Source organism: Oncorhynchus masou, chromosome 32 (genome assembly GCF_036934945.1).
Source record: "Oncorhynchus masou masou isolate Uvic2021 chromosome 32, UVic_Omas_1.1, whole genome shotgun sequence".
NCBI lineage: Eukaryota > Metazoa > Chordata > Actinopteri > Salmoniformes > Salmonidae > Oncorhynchus > Oncorhynchus masou.
The window spans coordinates 61640038-61662500 of NC_088243.1; the positions used below are offsets into that span (position 1 = coordinate 61640038).

Sequence of the window (22463 nt, forward strand, 5' to 3'; positions counted from 1 at the left end):
AAGTCATTTATTTTTGTTCTTAAATTAGATTTCATTATACTCTAATGCTTTTTTTCATTTGGAGCCTTGTGTTCATAAATACATGCGGAAATTAAAACTTTTGGAATACGAAAGAGATTAACCTGAGTGACTGAGGTCAAATATAATGGGTTCCATTTAGGAAGAAAGGAGACATGATTATACCGCATATGTTCGTCAAAATGTCCTTCTAAATCTAAGCAGAACAGAGCTGATAGTTCTGCCCTCATTATGCTGGAATAAAGGAGAGTCAAGAGGCAGATTTCAACTCATTTCATTTATATTTATTCTATTTCCAATTGTTACTTAAGACTTGAATAAATATGAACTCAGTAAAGATGTTGTACATGTTATGTTTTTGATGTAGACTGTGGGCCAAAGATTAATATAGATTTTAATACCTCCTGTTTATCAGATTGGAACACATCTCTGGTGGAAAAACATCAATGAATATTCAAACATGTGAGATTATAAAGGATTACATGTCATTATGTCTCTCATTTAGACTCTGCTATTGGTTAGTCACCATCTGTGGCTAATATCTTATTCCACCTTGTTTATGTGTCAGTAATGCCGCTTCAGGAAGATTACACATGTACTGTATAATTGAAGACAGAAGTTTAATCTTAAACACTTGTTCTGTGTGAAAAGAATAGATTAAAAAAACATGTCGTTTTTTTTTAAAATGAGGTTTTAGTGAGGAAACGCACCAGACTGACAAACGACTGAAAGAAGCATGTGGCCACAGTGTGTTAGTTAACATACGCCATCATTGTGTGGCCTATATAGGCATTTCTCACCACTCGCATATAAACATAGATTTTCCTTGATTTCTCTTTAGCGGTTGTCGGAATGGGGAACTCCATTGAAAGCTGAAGAACGTGGGTGTCCAATTGAGACCTGTAATCTTCCAGAGCTGCGGCATGTATTCCATAACCCAACTGTGCCTGGAGTCTTTCTGTGCATCCTTCCTCCATTCAGACGCTGTCAAAAAGCCTCCCTCGAAAATAGAACATGTCCTTACCGTGTATCTGTCACCAGATGGAAGGAATCACAAGGGGTGTATGTAAAATCCAGAGTAATAGAGAATGTGAAAACAACTTCACCATATCCTGTTAAACAGGTGACACTTTACAGAGCCAAATATGAATTGAAATGATCTAAGGGAGCTGACATACAATGAATACACATTGGGACTAGAGGTCAGGATATAAGACATTCCCTTCGCTGTGATTGGATGTAAACCCGCCCAAGTTATCGAAAATCAAACAACATGAGACAAACCGTACATTTCTCATTTTTTGATTTATTGTTGGCATAATGGTGTGTGTGAGAGTCTGTGTATGTGAGTGTGTGTATGTGTGTGCATGTGTATGTGAGTGTGTGTATGTGCACATATTCGATTTTGCACTGCAAGTGCACAACACCTTTCATTATATGGCCACTTTTTGTTTTGTTCTTTTTAATTGACCCTTTTTTTTGGTTACAATAACACAGAATTACCATGGAATTCAATCTAAATTATTACCGCCTTTAATTTTATTTATAGACACGAGTTTCAACTTTCAATATCCAAAAAAAAATAAAAATATATGAAATGAAACCGGATAAAAACGATCAGGCGGCAGACAAGGCTGTTGTGTTTTCATAGTAAAGAACACCCCCAACCTGTTAGATCGTCCCTTCTACAGCACTTTAAGCAGCTTATGGACCTCTGTCTACACAGAATAGGAAACCCACCAAATGGATAGCACACCTTCAGAAAAAGTATATATTGATAGATTTATATATAGATTTATATGCATTTTGAAGCTTTTCAAAAAAGTACATTAAACACTTCTCACATGATATAAACTACTAAACAGCTCAGAATCCAAAGGTGAAGCCCATCACTGTTCAGATCCACTATGTGATGGACGAAAAAAAGAAGAAAAAGAAACAGAACTTGAAAATTCATAATCCAGCCCACAATCTTTCCTTATAAAGTTGAAGTACTTTAGATCTGAGGAGAAGACACCTGACCACACAAACTGAATAGAAAAACAGTCAAGTCTAAAACAGTGGTATCGCATTTAAAATGCACAAAGATCTCCTGTACAACTGGCTTCTGCTGTGAGTATAAACATCTAAAGGGCTCAAAGACGTCGACATTCCTTTTCCAATTGGTTTTTCATTTTTGTCTTTTTTTTTGTTGTTGTTCTTTTTTTATTTTATTTTATTTTATTTGTTAAAGATGTACATTAGTGCTGTAAACAGGCACACATAGATTGGAGAGGAGGGATCCTCGTCCTCCTCTTCCTTCTCCCCCCTCTATTAGTTGTGTTTTCAACTCTGTCTCAGTCCTGCTGAGAGCGGTGGGGTCCACGTGCAGAGCCGTCTGTCTGTCCGTCTCCTGACCCTGTCTCTCTGTCTGTCCCCACCACTTCCAACCCCTCCAGAGTCCAAAAGGTAGTAGTTTCCAAGGTGTTCCAAGAGAATTCCGGAGGGAATGTTGTCCACAGAGTTCCATGTTACGTAGGGGGAATGTCAATCAGACGTGGAACAGTTAAGGAGATGGAGTCTGGAACTTGATGCTCTTTTTAGTTTTTGTTGTTTTGACTGATTGTGCAAAGTCATACGGTCTCTGGTATGTCCACGCGAAAGGAGCTAGCAAACCCCTTTCCTCGCTGCAAGAAGAGAACACATGCTGGTTAGGGATCAAGTTTGTCTGAGAGAGAAAAGAAAAACAGACAATGCATCTAGAGGAACTTTCATTTATTTACTCAGTGTTGTAAGACAGTCAAGAAAACAAGGTTAGGAAGGTTAGGAAGCCCTTCATCCGTTCTCTTCTGGAACCATTTATATCCACACTGTGAAATCTCTCATTGATAATGCGTGTGAATATGGGTCTGTGTCTCTGAGAATGTTCCTTGCTCAATTTATTTAGGACAGCAACAATGGGCCTTAACTCAAATGGGCCACGGCCAACATGGAAACAAATGGAGCTCCCCCTCCACCCACACCCCTTACCCCCAACACCTCCCTCTCCCCCTTCCCCATGACAGCTCAACAATCCCCCAGCTATCAGCAGCTCTATGTCATCACTGTTTGATTAGGGTAATGACCGACCGCTGTCTGTGGCTACAAGGGGCTCTGTGTCTCCAGATGACTTTATCAGATTAGGGGAAAGGCACAGCCTCTTAGTATCATGAGGATTACACCGCCCGCCCCCCCACTCCCCCATCCAGACTCCAATCCAAAATAAGACACAGCCTCTTAGTATCATGGGGACACCCCATCTTATCCCCACCCACCCTTCCAGACTCCCCTCCGAAATAAGACACAGACTCTTAGTATCATGAGGATACCGCCCCATCCCCCCTCTTCTTCCCCCTTCCAGACCCCCGGCCAGACATCCCCTAAATAAGGAATGTATTGTGGTGATTAGCTCTACGCCCATGTGTAGTCGCTGAGACAGAGAGGAGAAGAATAGGGGTTGAGACTGAGAGTCTTGTAATTGATGAGAAATAAGGAGAATTTCAAGAGATTCTTGAGAGGTATCGATTTTCGAGAGCCATTAATGTAATGTAAAATAGAGTATTTCTCACGTCTCGAAAGATACTTCTGGAGGTCACGCACAACACTCGCCCAACAGTTGCCCCTTTATGCAGGACAATGTCAACAGAATTGTTTCATTGAGCCCAACATTCATATGGTAAAAATATTAATAGCAGAGCAAGGTTTTTGAAACAGTTGAAATGTATAAACATTGTGCTTATATTTGAGACGTGTTTTATAGATATTTTTTCCTGAAATGGCAGTAGCCTATTACATTCTAAGGAAATGGAGTCTGGAACCTGAGGCTCCCAAGTGGCGCAGCAGTCTAAGGCACTGCATCTCAGTGCTCGAGGCATCACTACAGACCCTGGTTCGATTTGAGGCTGTATCACAACTGGCTGTGATTGGGAGTCCCATAGGGCGGTGCACAATTGGCCCAGCATCATCCGGGTTAGGGTTTGGCTGGGGTAGGCCGTAATTGTCAATAATTATTTGTTCTTAACTGACTTGCCTAGTTAAATAGTTTAAGTTTAAATACAATTAAAATAAATACATTCTGAAAATGTCGCTGTATCTTTAATTAAGAAAGGGAGTTCTCCCCTTGGTTGCTCTGAGCCATCATCCAGGCAAGAAGAATGCAGCAAGAAACTGATCAACTCACCAGAGGAATTATCAACATTTTCAGTTGCAATTTTGGGTTTACCTCATATAATGACTTCCACGATATTGATCAAATGAAGCCTGGTTTGTTCTGATGTAACTTTTAATATGCTGAAACTGTACGTGTGTGTGTGTGTGTGTGTATATATATATATATATATATATATATATATATATATATATATGAGAGAGGTAAACATTTATGTTTGATATGTTAGCTAATGTTACTAGCGAGCATAGCTAGCTAGCTGTGTTATTGTCTTGCAAGCTACATTTAGCTCATGTGTGTACCAACGAGCAAATGGTTGCATTATTCAATTAAGTGATACGGTTCGATTGCATTATTCAAGAGTGTAGATAGTATGTTATAGAGGAAAAGATGCGTTGCATTGTTGAATAGCCTGCAAGCTTCCTGGCTCGTCAGTAGCTACTATGATACCGATCATCACAGTAGATTTGGAGCTGCAGAGCAACGATGTCACATTGCCAGCCAGAACAAAAGGTAAGGCAAGGATGTCATGGCAAATGAAACATTTATGTACATATTTATGTAACTTGTAAATCTCATCACGCTGCCTCTCCTTAAATGTTTGTCAATGAGAATAGCCTCTGAGAGACGAAGTCGACATCTTTATCTTTATGGAGTCTCGACCTCATCTGTATTCATCGGAGGTAGTGCCCCATGCTGCGGCTGGGAATTACAGTGGTAGCGGAGACTCCAGCAGTTTGAGAATTCTTCTAGCAAGTTCTGATGAGTGGTGAAAGAACGTGCAACTCTTAAGGCAGTGCTGACAAAATTATAATTAAGCATTATCACCAAATTGCAGTGATGAGGATGTCTCTCTTTGTGCCCTTTGAAAAGGGAGTTTGGAAACAGAAATTCCCCATGGAAATTTGCCTCCTCCTTCCTCTGCTTTCCCTGATTATCTTAAACGGTTTTGATCCTAGGAGCTAGAGTAATACCGTCAGAAGAAAAGGAGCGAGAGGGTAATCTCTTAGCCTCTATTCTGTTCAGCAGATTAAAAACACTCCTTTTTTCATTCCCTTTCGGAGCGAAGGAAGCATCGTGTATATTAACACACCCATCTCCCTATAATGGGACAAATCATCCATCATTTCAATGTCTCGGCGATGTCAAAACTCTCCTATGGATTCCAACCTCTACTCTAATTGATCATGGCACATTAAATTCAAAAGGCACATAGATGTGGCTGCTGCTGTTGGTGGAAGGAGGGAGGTGATATGGAAGACTGTGACGGAGGATTAGATCATCACAGATAGAGAGAGCGATAATGAATATGTGTGAAAGGAAGAGAGAGAGTTAGTTAACGACTGTCAAGAGGGTAAATTAGATGGGTCAACGCACGTGAAAGAATTTCATGGCACTTCCAGCCAATGGGGGAAGAAATAGAATTTGATTTTTTTTTGTATTGTTCAAGTCAATCATCAGATCAGGGTTGGTTGGTTGAGAGAATAGAGTGGGTTAGCTACAGAGCTGCCGTGCAAAGCGGATACTCACTCAAATAGGCAGGTTTGTAAGGCGCTCGCGTGCTAGACAGAAGTGCCTCAAACGCTTTCCTCTCTAACTTGGCTTGGTTGGCGTGGGTGGCATGGTGGTGGCTGAGGTGGAGGTGGTTTTGGTGGTGGTGGCTGAGGGGGGTCTCTTTGCCAAAGGTGGAGAATGACTTATCGCCCGTTTGCTCTTGACTTTCAAATACCTCAGTGTCGGGCACGGAGTCCATGCCTGGCACGTGCAGGTTGCTGCGGTAGTCTGCTGCCTGGCGCCCGTCGGAGGGCACAAAGGAGGGCATCCAACAGCGGTCGGAGTGTCCCAGTGCCTTGCACTCCTCCGTGCAGTTAGAGAAGAGATCAGTGCCTGGGGAGGGGAACGAGGGAGGAGAGATGGAGAGAGAGAAAAGACAGTTAGAGAAGAGATCAGTGCCTGGGGAGGGGAACAAGGGAGGAGATGTAGAGAGAGAAAAGACAGTTAGAGAAGAGATCAGTGCCTGGGGAGGGGAACGAGGGAGGAGAGATGGAGAGAGAGAAAAGACAGTTAGAGAAGAGATCAGTGCCTGGGGAGGGGAACGAGGGAGGAGAGATGGAGAGAGAGAAAAGACAGTTAGAGAAGAGATCAGTGCCTGGGGAGGGGAACGAGGGAGGAGAAATGGAGATAGAGAAAAGACAGTTAGAGAAGAGATCCGTGCCTGGGGATGGGAACGAGGGAGGAAAGACAGTTAGTGGTCATAAAGGTAATAATCAATTAATCTTGAAACAAGACAAAAAAAGGAAGCAGGGGAAACGTGCACACACACACACATACACTCACTCACGAACACAAATACACACAAAGCTGCTGCTGTGTACGTGCGCGTGCACGTGTAGACTCAGATCTCTAATTCCTCATTGCAGGGTTCTCTTTTTCACCGTACAAGATCAAAGGAAACAGCAGCATACGTGGAGAGATAAACTCTCAGCCTCGTAGAACAGCAAACACTCTACTAGAAAGCCCAGCATGCACAGGGAAAGGTCACGAGGTTATCGTCTTCCTCGTTCTACCTCATCTTTCTACCAATTCACTAAGGAGAGATTCAAATAAAAACAGCCCTTTGTGAAAACCAACCAAAACTGCTAAAATATATTTGCACGACACCAAGTCAATAATCAAGTTTGCTCACGACACCAGAGTTGTCGGCCTGATAACCAACAACGGCGAGTCAGCCTATAGGGAAGAGGTAGGTGAAAGTCAGTAAAACAAAAGAGTTGATTGTTACAGAGGAGGGAACATGCCCCGCACCACATCAACGGTAGTAGAGAGAGTCAGTAGTTAGAATTTCCTCACTGTGGACTTGGACCAACAACATCACCACTCTTGTCAAGAGGTGCCAACAGCATCTCTACTTCCTAAGGCGGCAGAATACATTTGGGATGCCAACCCGTGTCCTCTCCAAATACTTCCACTGCAACATCGAGAGCGTCCTGACCGATTGCCTCACGTCCTGGTACGGGAATGAGTCTGTCCACGACCGCAATGCCCTCCAGTGGGTGATGAAGACGGCCCAGTGCATCATTGGGACCATATGCTCCCACCCATCCAGGATTTACTTAAAATGGTGTCTGAGGAGGGCACGCAGCATCATCAAGGACCCCCACACACCCTGTCGGGCAGATGAAATCGGAGCATAAGGTCTGATACCAACAGGTTAAGAGACCGTTTCTATCTACAAGCCATCAGACTGAGGAACACATGAACTGGACTGACCACCTACCCTGATTCTCCACACCTTATTAACACACATGTCCTCACTCACTCACTCACTCACTCACTCACTCACTCACACAGACACACAAAGACACACGCACACACACACACACATATATATATATATATATATATACATTCATGCTACACACACATCACAACTGCTGCTATCAGACTCCTGTTAGGATTGCTAAATACTGCACAATTTAAACACTTTCCCCCTAATCCCCCTTCCCCAAAACACATGTAAATATTGGACTATAAATTATGCCTGATGTATTCATGCATTATGTAATGTGTGTGTAGTTTTTATAATATTTTTGCCATTGGGAAATAGAGAAACAGGCTAGATTCCTTGAATCATTGCTGTGACCCTCTGTGGTAGTTTCTCTCTGTGATATCTCAGCAGGTACGACTGGTCATGCAGAGTGAGAGACATGTTTAAAACCATTAACACCACACTACTACACTCTCTGAGCTTCCTGTGACCAAGGTATTAGATCATTTAAACCACAGGCTCAAAAGTATTGGATTACTTTGGCTGCTCATGTCCTTTCAATCTGTCCATGCAATAACACCAACAAAAAAAAAGTCACCCCGAGTCCTTCAATGTTCTGTCAAAGAGGAAGTTCATTCTGAGTTCATTCTTCATGATAGTGCAAGTGATTCCATGAATAGCCCATCGTGGAACACAAAATCGAAAATAATCAGTGTCTGATTCAATTCAGATAGATAGTCATATTTTTGCACTAAGTAAAACCAGGGTATTGCCTAACTTAATCTTTAAAAGTCAATTTGGCGTAGTCCATGTTTTATGTCATTTGATGTGCGTGTCTGAGTGAAACCCAAACTACTCCCCAGGAGAGTCCCCTCAGATAATCCTGTGGTACACAGACTGATTAGGCTTCAGACTGCGGTGTGTGTGTGTGTGTGTGTGTGTGTGTGTGTGTGTGTGTGTGTGTGTGTGTGTGTGTGTGTGTGTGTGTGTGTGTGTGTGTGTGTGTGTGTGTGTGTGTGTGTGTGTGTGTGTGTGTGTGTGTGTGTGTGTGTGTGTGTGTGTGTGTGTGTGTGTGTGTGTGTGTGTGTGTGTGTGTGTGTGTGTGTGTGTGTGTGCGTGTGTGTGTGTGTGTTTCCACAGGTCAGCATAGGGGGAATTTGCTTTGTTACAAAGAGGATTAATTTGGCTCGCTAAACAGCTTGGAAAAATGCTGAGCATCCTAACGAGTGACTTCCTTATTAAAAATTAATGAACATCCACAAATACATCATCACATTGAGTGTCAGCACATACACATCAATGAAAGAGAGTTTGTATTATTGTATCTACTAATAGACTCCATAGATCATACATTTACTCCTCATTTCAACAAGTAGTAGCTGCACTTCTTTAGATATTCACCAAAGCAATGGGACAGTGACCTCTGACCCTTGGATAATGAACATATTTCCATATCCAATAATCACAGGAGGAGGCTTGTGAATATCAATCTGTTTCAGATGTGGCATTTAGAATCTGGAAAAGTGATAAGACACAGACTCACTCTGAGAAAAATGTCTCTGCTAAAAAGCCAGATCAAGACATCTTGATATTTCTTGACATTTTAGGAAATGAGATATTCCCTGAGGCATATTCGGTGTCTCTTCAGAAAAAAATAGGGAAGTAAAAAATTGAATAAAATAAAAGAATTGACCTGTCCTCTGTAAAGAATTGACCTGCCCTCAGTAAAGAATAGACCTGTCCTCAGTGAAGAATAGACCTGTCCTCAGTAAAGAATTGACCTGCCCTCAGTAAAGAATTGACCTGTCCTCTGTAAAGAATTGACCTGCCCTCAGTAAAGAATAGACCTGTCCTCAGTAAAGAATAGACCTGTCCTCAGTAAAGAATTGACCTGCCCTCAGTAAAGAATTGACCTGCCCTCAGTAAAGAATTGACCTGCCCTCAGTAAAGAATTGACCTGCCCTCAGTAAAGAATAGACCTGTCCTCAGTAAAGAATAGACCTGTCCTCAGTAAAGAATTGACCTGCCCTCAGTAAAGAATTGACATGACCTCTTTAAAGAATTGACCTGCCCTGAGTAAAGAATTGACCTGCCCTCAGTAAAGAATTGACCCTCCCTCAGTAAAGAATTGACCTGCCCTCAGTAAAGAATTGACCTGCCCTCAGTAAAGAATTGACCTGCCCTCAGTAAAGAATTGACCTGCCCTCAGTAAAGAATTGACCTGCCCTCAGAAAAAGAATTGACCTGCCCTCAGTAAAGAATTGACCTGCCCTCAGTAAAGAATTGACCCTCCCTCAGTAAAGAATTGACCTGCCCTCAGTAAAGAATTGACCTGCCCTCAGAAAAAGAATTGACCTGCCCTCTGTAAAGAATTGACCTGCCCTCAGTAAAGAATTGACCCTCCCTCAGTAAAGAATTGACCTGCCCTCAGTAAAGAATTGACCTGCCCTCAGTAAAGAATAGACCTGCCCTCAGTAAAGAATTGACCTGCTCTCTGTAAAGAACTGACCTGCCCTCAGTAAAGAATTGACCAGCCCTCAGTAAAGAATTGACCTGTCCTCAGTAAAGAATTGACCTGCCCTCAGTGAAGAATTGACCTGTCCTCTGTAAATAATTGACCTGACCTCAGTGAAGAATTGACCTGTCCTCTGTAAATAATTGACCTGACCTCAGTAAATAATTGACCTGACCTCGGTAAACAATTGACCTGACCTCGGTAAACAATTGACCTGTCCTCAGTAAAGAATTGACCTGCCCTCAGTAAAGAATTGACCTGCCCTCAGTAAAGAATTGACCTGACCTCAGTAAATAATTGACCTGACCTCGGTAAACAATTGACCTGACCTCGGTAAACAATTGACGTGCCCTCGGTACAGAATTGACTGCTCTCTGTAAAGAATTGACCTGCCCTCAGTAAAGAATTGACCGTAAAGAATTGACCTGCCCTCTGGAAAGAATTGACCTGCCCTCAGTAAAGAATTGACCTGCCCTCGGTAAAGAATTGACCTGCCCTCAGTAAAGAATTGACCTGCCCTCAGTAAAGAATTGACCTGCCCTCGGTAAAGAATTGACCTGCCCTCAGTAAAGAATTGACCTGCCCTCGGTAAAGAATTGACCTGCCCTCAGTAAAGAATTAACCTGCCCTCAGTAAAGAATTAACCTGCCCTCAGTAAAGAATTGACCTGCCCTCAGTAAAGAATTGACCTGCCCTCAGTAAAGAATTGACCTGCCCTCAGTAAAGAATTAACCTGCCCTCAGTAAAGAATTAACCTGCCCTCAGTAAAGAATTGACCTGCCCTCAGTAAAGAATTGACCTGCCCTCAGTAAAGAATTGACCTGCCCTCAGTAAAGAATTGATCTGCCCTCAGTAAAGAATTGACCTGCCCTCAGTAAAGAATTAACCTGCCCTCAGTAAAGAATTGACCTGCCCTCAGTAAAGAATTGACCTGCCCTCAGTAAAGAATTGACCTGCCCTCAGTAAAGAATTGACCTGCCCTCAGTAAAGAATTGACCTGCCCTCAGTAAAGAATTGACCTGCCCTCAGTAAAGAATTGACATGACCTCAGGAAAGAATTGACCTGCCCTCAGTAAAGAATTGACATGACCTCGGGAAAGAATTGACCAGCCCTCAGTAAAGAATTGACCTGACCTCGGGAAGGAATTGACCTGCCCTCAGTAAAGAATTGACCAGCCCTCAGTAAAGAATTGATCTGCCCTCAGTAAAGAATTGATCTGCCCTCAGTAAAGAATTGATCTGCCCTCAGTAAAGAATTGATCTGCCCTCAGTAAAGAATTAACCTGCCCTCAGTAAAGAATTGACCAGCCCTCAGTAAAGAATTGATCTGCCCTCAGTAAAGAATTGATCTGCCCTCAGTAAAGAATTAACCTGCCCTCAGTAAAGAATTGACCAGCCCTCAGTAAAGAATTGATCTGCCCTCAGTAAAGAATTGATCTGCCCTCAGTAAAGAATTAACCTGCCCTCAGTAAAGAATTGACCAGCCCTCAGTAAAGAATTGATCTGCCCTCAGTAAAGAATTGATCTGCCCTCAGTAAAGAATTAACCTGCCCTCAGTAAAGAATTGACCAGCCCTCAGTAAAGAATTGATCTGCCCTCAGTAAAGAATTGATCTGCCCTCAGTAAAGAATTGACCTGCCCTCAGTAAAACTGAAAGTTTAATAAAAGTTGTGAACCGAAACCAACAATATTTATTGGCCTTAGTAGTTTAATGATTTTAAGGATCAAACATGAGTCTACAGTATATCAGTCTGACTTCAATATGTACTGAAAGCACTGTCAAAAGATCCCCCATATCCAAACAAAGATAAAGAGAGGGAGAGAGGGATGGGAGAGAGGGATGGGAGAGAGGGAGAGAGAGGGAGAGATATTTCCCTCAGATTACACAGATCCACAAAGAATTCGAAAATAAACCCAATTTTGAGAAACACCCATATCCACTGTGTGTAAAGCCACAGTGTGCCATCACAGCAGCAATATTTCTGACCTGTTGCCACAAGAAAAGGGCAACCAGTGAAGAACAAACACCATCATAAATACAACCCAAATTTCTGTTTATTTATTTTTCCTTTTGCACTATTTGCACATCGCTACACCACTGTATATAGACATAATATGACATTTGAAATGTATTTATTATTTTGGAACTGTTGTGAGTGTAATGTTTACGTCTATTTCACTTGCATTGGCAATGTAAACATATGTTTTCCATGCCAATAAAGCCCTTTGAATTGGTGGGGGACGGGAGAGACTGGGTAAATGCACTGACCCCCTACTTTATTGCGTCCTTAATTTGGTCATTGGTATGCAGAGTTCTGAAAATGGATGACGGTTCAGCAAGAATATACAAATAGCATATATTACCATGGCGATAAAGTCAACCATGGGCCTAAGAAGGGATCTGGATGGGGAATGGGAGGATGGAGGGGGAAATAGGGAGGTGGGAGGGAGTGCTATCTCCAATGCTCCCAAACAGTAGGGTGACAGTTGATCCATAGTAACCATGATAACAGTCTATATAAGACAGGCTATATCATCTCTGATACCATCACAGTAATTCCACTGCTTAAATCCATCTAATATCAACAAACATTTATTCACCTAAATTATCATCATTGTTTTAGTCTCTAATCACAATCATAGTGCTATAAATAAGCAATAAAGCTTGAGGGGTGAGGTATTTGGCCAATGTACCATGGCTAAGGACTGTCGTCTGAACTGGCCATATACCACAAACACCCTTATTGCTATTATAAACTGGTTACCAACATAATTGGAACAGTAAAAAGTATTTTATTGTCAGGCCCATTGTATGCGATCTGATATACCATGTCATTCAGGAAATCAGCATTCAGGGCTTGAACCACCCGGTTTACAATTAAGTTCACCCTCACCTCATTAAACTAAGGAATTGTTCTTGAAAATGTTGAATAAAAAGATGAACTGACACAGAAATATCCGGAGGTTCTAGCATCTCTGCTTGTCACAAACTCAATTATCACTTTAGCAAATAGCACAGCAGCCAGTTACGTCTACGTCTCGTGCAAGCAGAGAACACGAAAGCCCCAGTATAAACGATCCTAATCAAACAAAGACTTAATGCACAGCAATGAATCTGTTTGAAGACAGTAAGTTGTCCGATAATTTCGAAAACAAAGCAACAGTAGCCTATTGCTATACGACGTTACTCAAAGTCAAAAGCAAAGACAGCAAGTTCACTCAACACCATGCCAGAGAGTCATCACTTAGCATTAGGAGTCTGGTCAAGCCCTGTATGAAGGAAAGAAGGGTTCAACTAAAAAGAAAGTATAGCTCCTGTAGTGTCTATATAGAAGTAGCTTGTACTACCTGTCATATGGGCTCTATGGCTCAAATTGAATATGTAGCTGATATAAACTACCTTGCTAAATGACTTGCCTTTTGGTTGAACATCTGGCAAGTGCCTTGTATAAAGGAGTCCAAGCGAACTAGATACATCATACATGTATAAATTGGGCTACATAAAATAGGATGCTTCCCTTTAAACGTCAGTGTATATCCACGGGCTTAAAATGGTGCCATTATTATTTCTAGACGTGGCTCATTTCGCATGCTGTGGGTTCATCCCCAAGGGCAGACCTTGTTGCTTTCCAAAAAAACATGGGCATAGACACACACAGACGGGGCTGGACCAAAGCAATCGCAAGGATGAATGCAGAGATAACTCCATTCAAACCTCAGAAGCCCAATTCACGTATGTGAACCTTTAGGTGGAACAGATAAAACGACGACGTGGACGGAGGAATGCGATCGGGGCGGAGGGGGCCCGGGGCGGGAAGGCAGAGCCCAGCCAATGAATGAGTCGTTTGTTTGTTTGCGCCCGCAACCAGTTTGGTCCCGTTCCCACACCGCACCGACCAATGACAAGCCAACCGGTCCTCGTTATAAATTCCGTCACGTACCCATCAAGTGGTCTCTAGCATGGATTTAGCAGCGGGCCCTCCCTCATTAACGACCCTGCATATTTACTAACAACAGGATTAAGTTCAGCAGCGCGTCATTGTCCCTCAGAACATTTCCCATGTTCAAAACAATAAAGAGATTGAGCTACAGCCAGGAGAGAGCGAGTTCACAAACACACGACGACTAGAATGTAGGCCTACCAAAAACAGCCCATTCTTACAGTAGCCTAGCAAGAGACGTTTGTATATCACATGATGGTAGAAAAACACTCAAGCCTATATTTCATAAATCCTAAGCACGTTTCCAATATTTGAGATGGTGAGAATGAGTCGGCTATGACACGACTAGCCAGTCGCGAACTCTGAAAGTAGTCGAGATTTGGCAGAGCGCAGTGTGCAGTGAATCGCTTTCCGTTCAGCACCACAATCGGAAGATAACAGCGCAGTGATACTATAGACACGCAGCAGCCACGGGCGCGGATAACATTCTTTAGGCTATAAATGACTACAGGCCTCGAAACATACCATGATCGATCGATCAGCACCGTGGACAGATACCACGCCTTACAACACTGTCATCGCCCTCTGTGGGGCTTTAAATGAGAAAATAAGAGATCAAATGCCGTGCAACCAGCCAAGAACGAACAAACTCGACTTACCGGCAGAGTGACCTCGATTGGTGGCGTCATGGTCACTGTCGCCTTGCTCGCTGTCACCATGACCACTGTCTTTAGAGCTTACGAGATCCGCTTCTTGGAAAGCCGAACTGACAGATAAGAGAAGGATAGAGAACATTCTTTAATGTATTGAAGATAGTGGAAGGCCTATTTTTATTTTCAAACGTACATTAAAATAATAATTATGTTAGAATAAAACATGAATCACTTTTATTTTCACCGTCTTCATCATAATCATCATTAATTCATTATCCTGCACTTCATTATCATCAACATAGACTGAGAGTGCATACACAGGTGGGCAGCAGCAGTGAGAGTGAATTAATTAACCAGTATTGGGTATTGAGCCATGTTGGCATGGTTGTGGTTTGTAGTCTCTCCCCTATGGCATTGAATAGCTACTTTAAAAAACACTCTCAATCACGTCTGCTGGCAGGGCACCGGGTGCGCATGCTCGTTACCTGTTCACACGCCGAGGTCTGTCCACCAGGTAACTGAGCTCGGCTCGCTGGTGTTTGGTCTGAAAGAGAAGCACGAGACATTTTGAGTTTGGGGCGCGGTGGCATTTTATTATCAAACTATTTTCCTGAGATTTAAAATACCAAATAATGACAAGAAATCTGGTACATGACATTGCTAGCTTTGATATTGACGTTAGATTTGAGGTGATTGCTGATGTTCGACAACGAAACGTCTCATATCTATATTTTGAGAAGAGTCGTTTTAAACCTACTAGCCGACAGCATATATATTCTACCAAAGAGAAAAATGAAGTGGTGCACCTATTCAGGCTTGCTGAACTATAGACGGATCTTTGTTCTTGTGCGACTCAGCACGATCGTGACTGGTGTGCGAAATGTGTGTATTCTCACAAGGGACACGGTCATTGCGCATGACAACACGCACACACACACACACACACACACACACACACACACACACACACACACACACACACACACACACACACACACACACACACACACACACACACACACACACACACACACACACACACACACACACACACACACACACACACACACACACACGCACACAACTCCAGCCTTCAAGGCACCCATGCATTATCCATATGTTATTATTATATTACTCAAAATCCATCTTATTTTAAAAGCACGACAAAACCACTTCTGAGCAGAACATAAACATGCAATCATTACTATTCCAATGATAATCTCCCTCGGACTGCCAACGGCAACATGTCAGCAACTAGTATTCATCATTTTGGGTTGAATTGCCGTTACGTAAATTAATAGCAAGATGTGCAGACTTATGTGTTCGGGGAAATAATATATGTATTTGTGAGGGACTCTAATAAAACATTGGGTGATGCAACATATAGAAAGTTAACATTAATGTCAGGGACACTTAAACTAAATGTACTAATAATGCGGAATGCAGATTATATTTCATATTTTATCCAGATACTAATAGCAGTAGTGAGACTTCTTTTCAGACAAGCACATGTTGCAGTTATCACACTCTATATCTAATATACAGAGAGCAAGTACATGTTGCAGTTATCACACTCTATATCTAATATACGGAGAGCAAGTACATGTTGCAGTTATCACACTCTATATCTAATATACAGAGAGCAAGTACATGTTGCAGTTATCACACTCTATATCTAATATACGGAGAGCAAGTACATGCTGGGGGTATTGGAGTTTAAAGGTATGAGGGGACTCTTACCTCGCTTGATAAAATGCTGCCGTTTGATATGATGTCAGGCTGCTGGTCAGTGTACCCTGTCACTATGGCCCCGCACGGGTTGTGTTCCGTGTCTGTGCTCCTAGATGGGCTACACGGCTTTAGGAACATGAGGTCGGTTTTGGCCGACTCCGGAGTCAGACATACCTGGTAGCAATAGTTCTGGTTTTGGTGGTGAGAGCCGAAGCTCCCGGACTCTTCCACTGGCACCTGGGCTGTACCGGCCCCGGTGACGTTGGCGCTCTGCACCAGCATTATATCGGACTTGCTGAGCTTTTTCTTGCGGGCTCGCGCATGCCTGCTGCAGCATGTGGCGCACCCGAGGCAGCAATCACTAGTGAGGCACGTGTAGATGTTGAGCTTTTTGTCCTTCTGGCAGCGCACCGCCAGCACGATCATAGCCAGGAGGAAGATGAAGGAGACTGAGCCCAGGGCGATGATGAGGATGAGGGTGAGGTCCAGCGATGTCTCATTGGACTTGGCGGTGCCCCTCTCCCGATGGTCCTCCACCACACTGTCCACCAGCACCACGAACACACTGGCGGTGGAGGAGAGGGGTGGCTGGCCGTGGTCCCTCACCTCTATCAACAGGTCATACATCTGGTTTGGGTCCCGCTTGGTGGAGACGCGCCGGGCAGTGCGCAATTCTCCTGTCCTCCAGTCCATGCGGAACATGCCGTTTTCGTTCCCCCGCTGGATGCTGTAGGAGAGCCGTGCGTTCTCTCCGTCGTCTGCATCCATGGCGATGATACGGGTTACCAGGTAGCCAGGCTCGGCGGAGCGGGGCAGAGGCTCTCTAGCAGTGCCATTTTTACCAAGAGGAGCAATAACGGAGGGAGGGTTGTCATTCTGGTCCACGATGATTACTTTGACCGTGGCGTTCGAGAAGAGCTCAGGGCTACCTGCATCTTTCGCCTGAACCATGAAAGTGAAGTCTTTAAGCTGCTCGTAATCGAATGATCTGAGTGCGTAAAGGTAGCCCGTCTCTTCGTTGATTGACACATATGTTTTCACAGACATACCCTGAATATCGCACTCCATTATGGAGTAACTAATGAGAGCGTTCTGTCCAACATCTGGGTCCAGAGCGGTCACAGCGTGGATATAAGCACCCGGCACATTGTTTTCAGTCACATACACATCATATATGGGCTGCGTAAACGTTGGCGCATTGTCATTTTCATCCGACACTTGCACTTTGATTGATTTACTGGTGGCAAGGGAAGGGGTCCCTGTATCCCTGGCAACTACAGTCACTGAATAAGAGTCAGCATTCTCTCTATTTAGGGGTCCATCTGTTACAATGGTGAAATAGTTCCTAAAGGAGGGTTTGAGTTTGAACGGGACGTCACCGAGGATTTCAACGTGAATCTTTCCGTTTTCCTCAGCATCTTTGTCAGTCACGCTCAGCAGGGCTATAACGGTGCCCGGGGCTGCCCTTTCACTCACCGACTCGGTCACTGTGCTGAATGTGATATCGGGAGCATTATCATTTACGTCCATTATTTTCACCAGAACTTTACAGTGCGCGGCCACGGCATTGGGTCCGAGATCTTTCGCCTGAACGAATATTTGATATAAACTGCTCTCCTCAAAATCCACCTCACTGCGCACCTCGATGCGTCCAGTGCGCGCGTCTATGGCGAACAGGTCCTTGACGCGGCTGGAGATGTGGTTGCTGAATGAATACACTATCTCCCCATTCTGCCCCTCGTCTAAGTCCGTGGCGTTCAGCTGGATAACGAGGGTCCCCGCCGGTGTGTTCTCCTGAAGACTCACAGAGTATACTGGCTGGTCAAACACGGGCACGTTGTCGTTAGAATCCAGCACTTTGACCACCAGCAGAGCAGTGCCTGTCCGTGGCGGCTGGCCCCCGTCCACTGCAGTCAGCACATACCTGTGGGACGCCTGCTGCTCCCTGTCCAGTGACTTCTCTAGCACCAGTTCTGCGAATTTGTTCCCGTCGGTCTGCGTCTGCACATCCAAGTAGAAGTAGTTATTGGTGGTGATGTCGTATGTGCGCAGCGCATTGGAACCCACGTCCGGATCGAATGCGCTCTCTAGGGGAAACCGGGTACCGGGGACTGCGCTCTCCGAGATCTCTACGGTGATGTCGGTTTCGGGGAAGCTGGGCGGATTGTCATTGATATCCACGACCTCTATCTCCACGCGGAACAGCTCGAGTGGGTTCTCCAAAAACACTTCAAGGTGTAAAAGACAGCTGGCACTCTGCTTGCAGATCTGCTCCCGGTCAATTTTCTCGTTGATGAACAGAATCCCGTTCTCCATGTTCACTTCCAGGTACGGCGTCCGCGAGCTGGGCACAACCTGGAAGCGGCGTGAAGCGATTTTGGTCATGTCCAGTCCCAGGTCCTCGGCGATATTCCCTACGAACGTGCCGTGTCCAGCCTCCTCCGGCACAGAGTAGCGTATCTGCGAGACCACTCCATCCGCGATACACAGCAAAAGGAATAGCACAATCATCGCCAAAGAACAAGTGCACTTGGAGAAAATAAATATTATCCTTTTTTATTTAAAGCGTCAATTCCCATTACCCTTAGTCCAAGGAAAGTCCCCAAAATGTAGAAGGATTTTGGATATTTGTTTTCCTTTTAGCAGTCCCGTCAAACATGGACCTTCTTGTTTGTGATATTCAATGCAGGCTTGATTACCCCCAAATCCTGTCTTCACTGCCGAGATCAACAAGCTCTCGGCTGCTTTAGATGCGCCTCGTTACGGCAGCAGTGCACATTCCAATGATGCTGAGTGTTCCTTAATAATAATAGTGAGGAGATGACTCTAAAAGCATAGGCCCAAAATCAATAAAAAATATATAAAAAATCCACGTAATCGATACTTTTTTTACAAGCTTTTTCCAACTATACCAATTCTCAAACAGCCGCTGTTATCTGATTTTTTTCTCTCTCTTCTCTCCAGTGATATCTGCTCCGTTTAGCGCACACACTGCAGCGGTCTCCTCTCCCACTATTGAATGCTCTTCACTCAACTATTCGCTTTTTCCGCAGCGCACCTCCCCTACCAGCCAACGGGATCCTCGGACACCCGCTGAGCTCACTCCTGATTGGACGGTTGGGACGTCTGTCTATGCTGGATATCGCTCACTGGGATGTGACGCTTCGAGCCCAGTTGCTGGTTCGAGCTGAATACCTGCCTGACGAGGAAGAGACATTTGGAAGAGGGGAGGAAGTTGGGGCTTTATAGTTGTTTACGCGCAGCACATTGAAAGGGTCCTAAATTGTTTTCAACAAAAGCACAATACACAATAGCATTGGCTATTAGGAAAACAATAAAGAGTGGCACACTATGTATAAATTCCCAGAAATGTATTAGGCAAACTTCCCAACACATTTCAAGGAGCTTATACTTTCCATAGTGTAGCGACTCTATTTGAATAGCTTTCAGTTTACTCTCCGTTAGTCAGCACCTCTAGGCCTAACTTCTTTTGGGGTGTGGGCAATGCTCATGCCGTTTACTAGCCTAATACGAAAACAGAACGCAATAATTCATTAGATTATTATCATTGATTAATAGTTTATAGCTGTGTATGCTTCCTGCTATGCGACGTGTGCCGACTGTTTGTGTGAGGATAATGTATTGACGTGATATATAGGAAACATGCCGGATATGCGTCAATCATTTATATGCTCACATAATAGTTTTAACCACCACAATGTGAGTATTCCTCATCCAGCAACTTCTCTCTGTAACTGCTCTCACACTGAATCTGTAGATTTGTGTGGAATCTTTCTGAGCCTCTGTCAAAGCAAGGCGTCAACCACAGATCTTACGCGCCCCCTAGCGGCCAGGAGAGAAACATAAAACCAAATCCACCGGTTCGCCCAGAACGAAACAAAGCGGACCTATAAATAGTGTCCTACTCGAATTCACGCTCACCATTGACACTCTCTATATAAAAGTCATAGGTTATACAACTCGTGTGATGTTGTTTTTGTAGTTGATGATGTGAATATAACTAGGCTAGATTTTTTTTTTATGAAACGAAGATCCCACATCACCTGGAGCTGTCTATGACGTCAGACAGTAACATAACGCACATTCACAGGAAAGAGACAGAATCGGCTCTGCACAGAATGATTCACACAAAGGTACAATTGATTGTACTTTCATTGGATTCTGACCTTCAACCTTGAATAGCTTTTGGAAAGGTTGACTAGTTAAATAAAGGTTAAATAATCTTTTTTTTAAGTGTGCATTCTCAGATGATTACTGTAGGAATTATTCAATCTAATGAAAATATGAATAAGGCCATATAGATGATATAGAGTGCAGTATGTACCCTAGTCTGGATGAAGTGAATCCCCTCCTCGTGTTGTTGTAATTGTACTCATCAGAATGTACAAATACTATATCTGACATCCAGCTTTAGACTGCCCATTGTGGTAAGTAGTACATTGGAGACACAACACGTATTGTGAAGCATAGATAGGCTACTATTCTGGATGTACTTTTACTTCTAATGAAACAAAATGGATTAATCTCTATGCTCTTACACAACAGCCTTTTCCTAGCACTGATCAGAGGAGGACTTGATAGATTGCTTGCAGAGTCTGTCCCTCATATAAATGCCTCACAAATGTGTCCTATGAAAACTATTCCTAACCTGGACCTCAGAGGTCTGTGTTTAAATAGGAAAGGAAACAAGAGAAGGATGATTTTATACATTTTTTTACTGGGAAACAGCCAATGAGTTGGTCAGTGTCTCCCTCCAATAGTTTAAGGTTAGGAATGAGACAGGGTAAGCTGATCCTAGATCTGTGCATGTGGGCTGATTCCACCCAGAGCCAAGTGTTCAGTGGGCATGGACTAATGAACACAGGTGATGAGGGGAACCTGTTCAGGCTGCCAGAGAACAACAGCTCCCCCTAGTGATCAACAATGGCACTATACCCTTTTTTCCCATTTAGCACTTCTTACTTTATTGTCTTTGATCGAAAGAGGAGACGTTTAAGATGTCCTGCGTAGGCTCCAGTAAAGGAACGTACCACACATTGGGAGAATGAGATTGGCTTCAGCAGCCAACTGACAAGGCAAATCATAATATGCCACAGGAGGGTAAGCATCAGATTCCTCCAAGACGAGATTTCCTCCTAAAATCAAGTCAGATAAAACCAGAAGAGTCAATCTATCGCGCTGCTTTACTGTTCACTTTGATAGCCAATGGTGAGCGCTACACGGGGAATAGAATCAAGGGTCCATTATTATTTTAGGATTATGGGCAATCACTGATTGAATATTATAATTCTGATTAACTATCAGGAAACAAGGTAAGACCCAAGTACAGACTGTGTGAAGTAACAATGTTTATTTGAACCACAGGTGCAGGTAAACGACAGGTCAAGGCAGGCAGGGGTCGATAATCCAGAGTAGGAGCAAAGGTACAGGACGGCAGGCAGGCTCAGGGTCAGGGTCAGGGTCAGGGACGGGCAGAGTGGTACAGGCGGGCAGGTACAGGGTCAGGATATGCAAGGGTTAAAAAAAACTGGAGAATGAGAAAAAGAGAGGCTGGGAAAAGACAGGAGCTGACAGGACGGACGCTGGTAAGCCTGACAAACAAGACGTACTGGCAACAGACTAACAGAAAATGCAGCTATAAGTACACAGGGGATAATGGGGGAAGAAAATAGGTGACACCTGGAGGGGGGTGGAGACAAGCAAAAAGACAGGTGAAACAGATCAGGGCGTGACATTATCTCTCCCTCTCTCTGTGTTCATAGGAATGAAAGGCAAAGCACCTCTCCTAAAAACAGTGTTTTATATGTCCCAAAATAAACGCAGCTGTATTGTCAATGGCCTCTGCTCAAACCTGAGGATACACTACTGCAGCAGCGTGTGGGTTTTGACCCTTGAAGAAGACGCTTGCGAAGAGTGAGGTGATTGTTGGCTCAATGGATATCCACTCCACTGCCATTTGCTGACCTGTTTTGCGTCACCCACTGTGGAAGACACAGTACAGAAACATGGCTTTTTTTTACTGGGAGCCAGTTTCTATGGAGTCAGTACATGTGTAGTACTGCAGCTGAGTAGTGTTCAAGCCACCACTCCTTAATGACCACAACATACAACACAATCCACCACTCCTTAA

At 43.7% G+C, this 22463-nt stretch overlaps 1 protein-coding gene across 3 annotated transcripts; it reads right to left on the minus strand.

Annotated features, from left to right (window-relative positions):
* Nucleotides 1–334: 334 nt before the first annotated feature.
* LOC135526389 (protocadherin-10-like) lies at nucleotides 335–19327 on the minus strand. 3 transcript variants are annotated; one of them, XM_064954733.1, is made up of 5 exons: nucleotides 16322–19327; nucleotides 15067–15125; nucleotides 14588–14694; nucleotides 5934–6091; nucleotides 335–2684 (listed from the first exon to the last, which is right to left on the minus strand). In XM_064954733.1, the coding sequence occupies exons 1-5, from the start codon at nucleotides 18821–18823 to the stop codon at nucleotides 2631–2633; spliced, it is 2880 nt and encodes a 959-aa protein (XP_064810805.1). In that variant the 5' UTR covers nucleotides 18824–19327; the 3' UTR covers nucleotides 335–2630. The 3 variants fall into 3 exon arrangements, with proteins under 3 accessions (XP_064810805.1, XP_064810804.1, XP_064810806.1); XM_064954732.1 differs by having other exon boundaries at nucleotides 5735–6091; XM_064954734.1 differs by lacking the exons at nucleotides 335–2684; nucleotides 5934–6091 and adding an exon at nucleotides 6098–6353.
* Between the last annotated feature and the right edge of the window lie 3136 nt (nucleotides 19328–22463).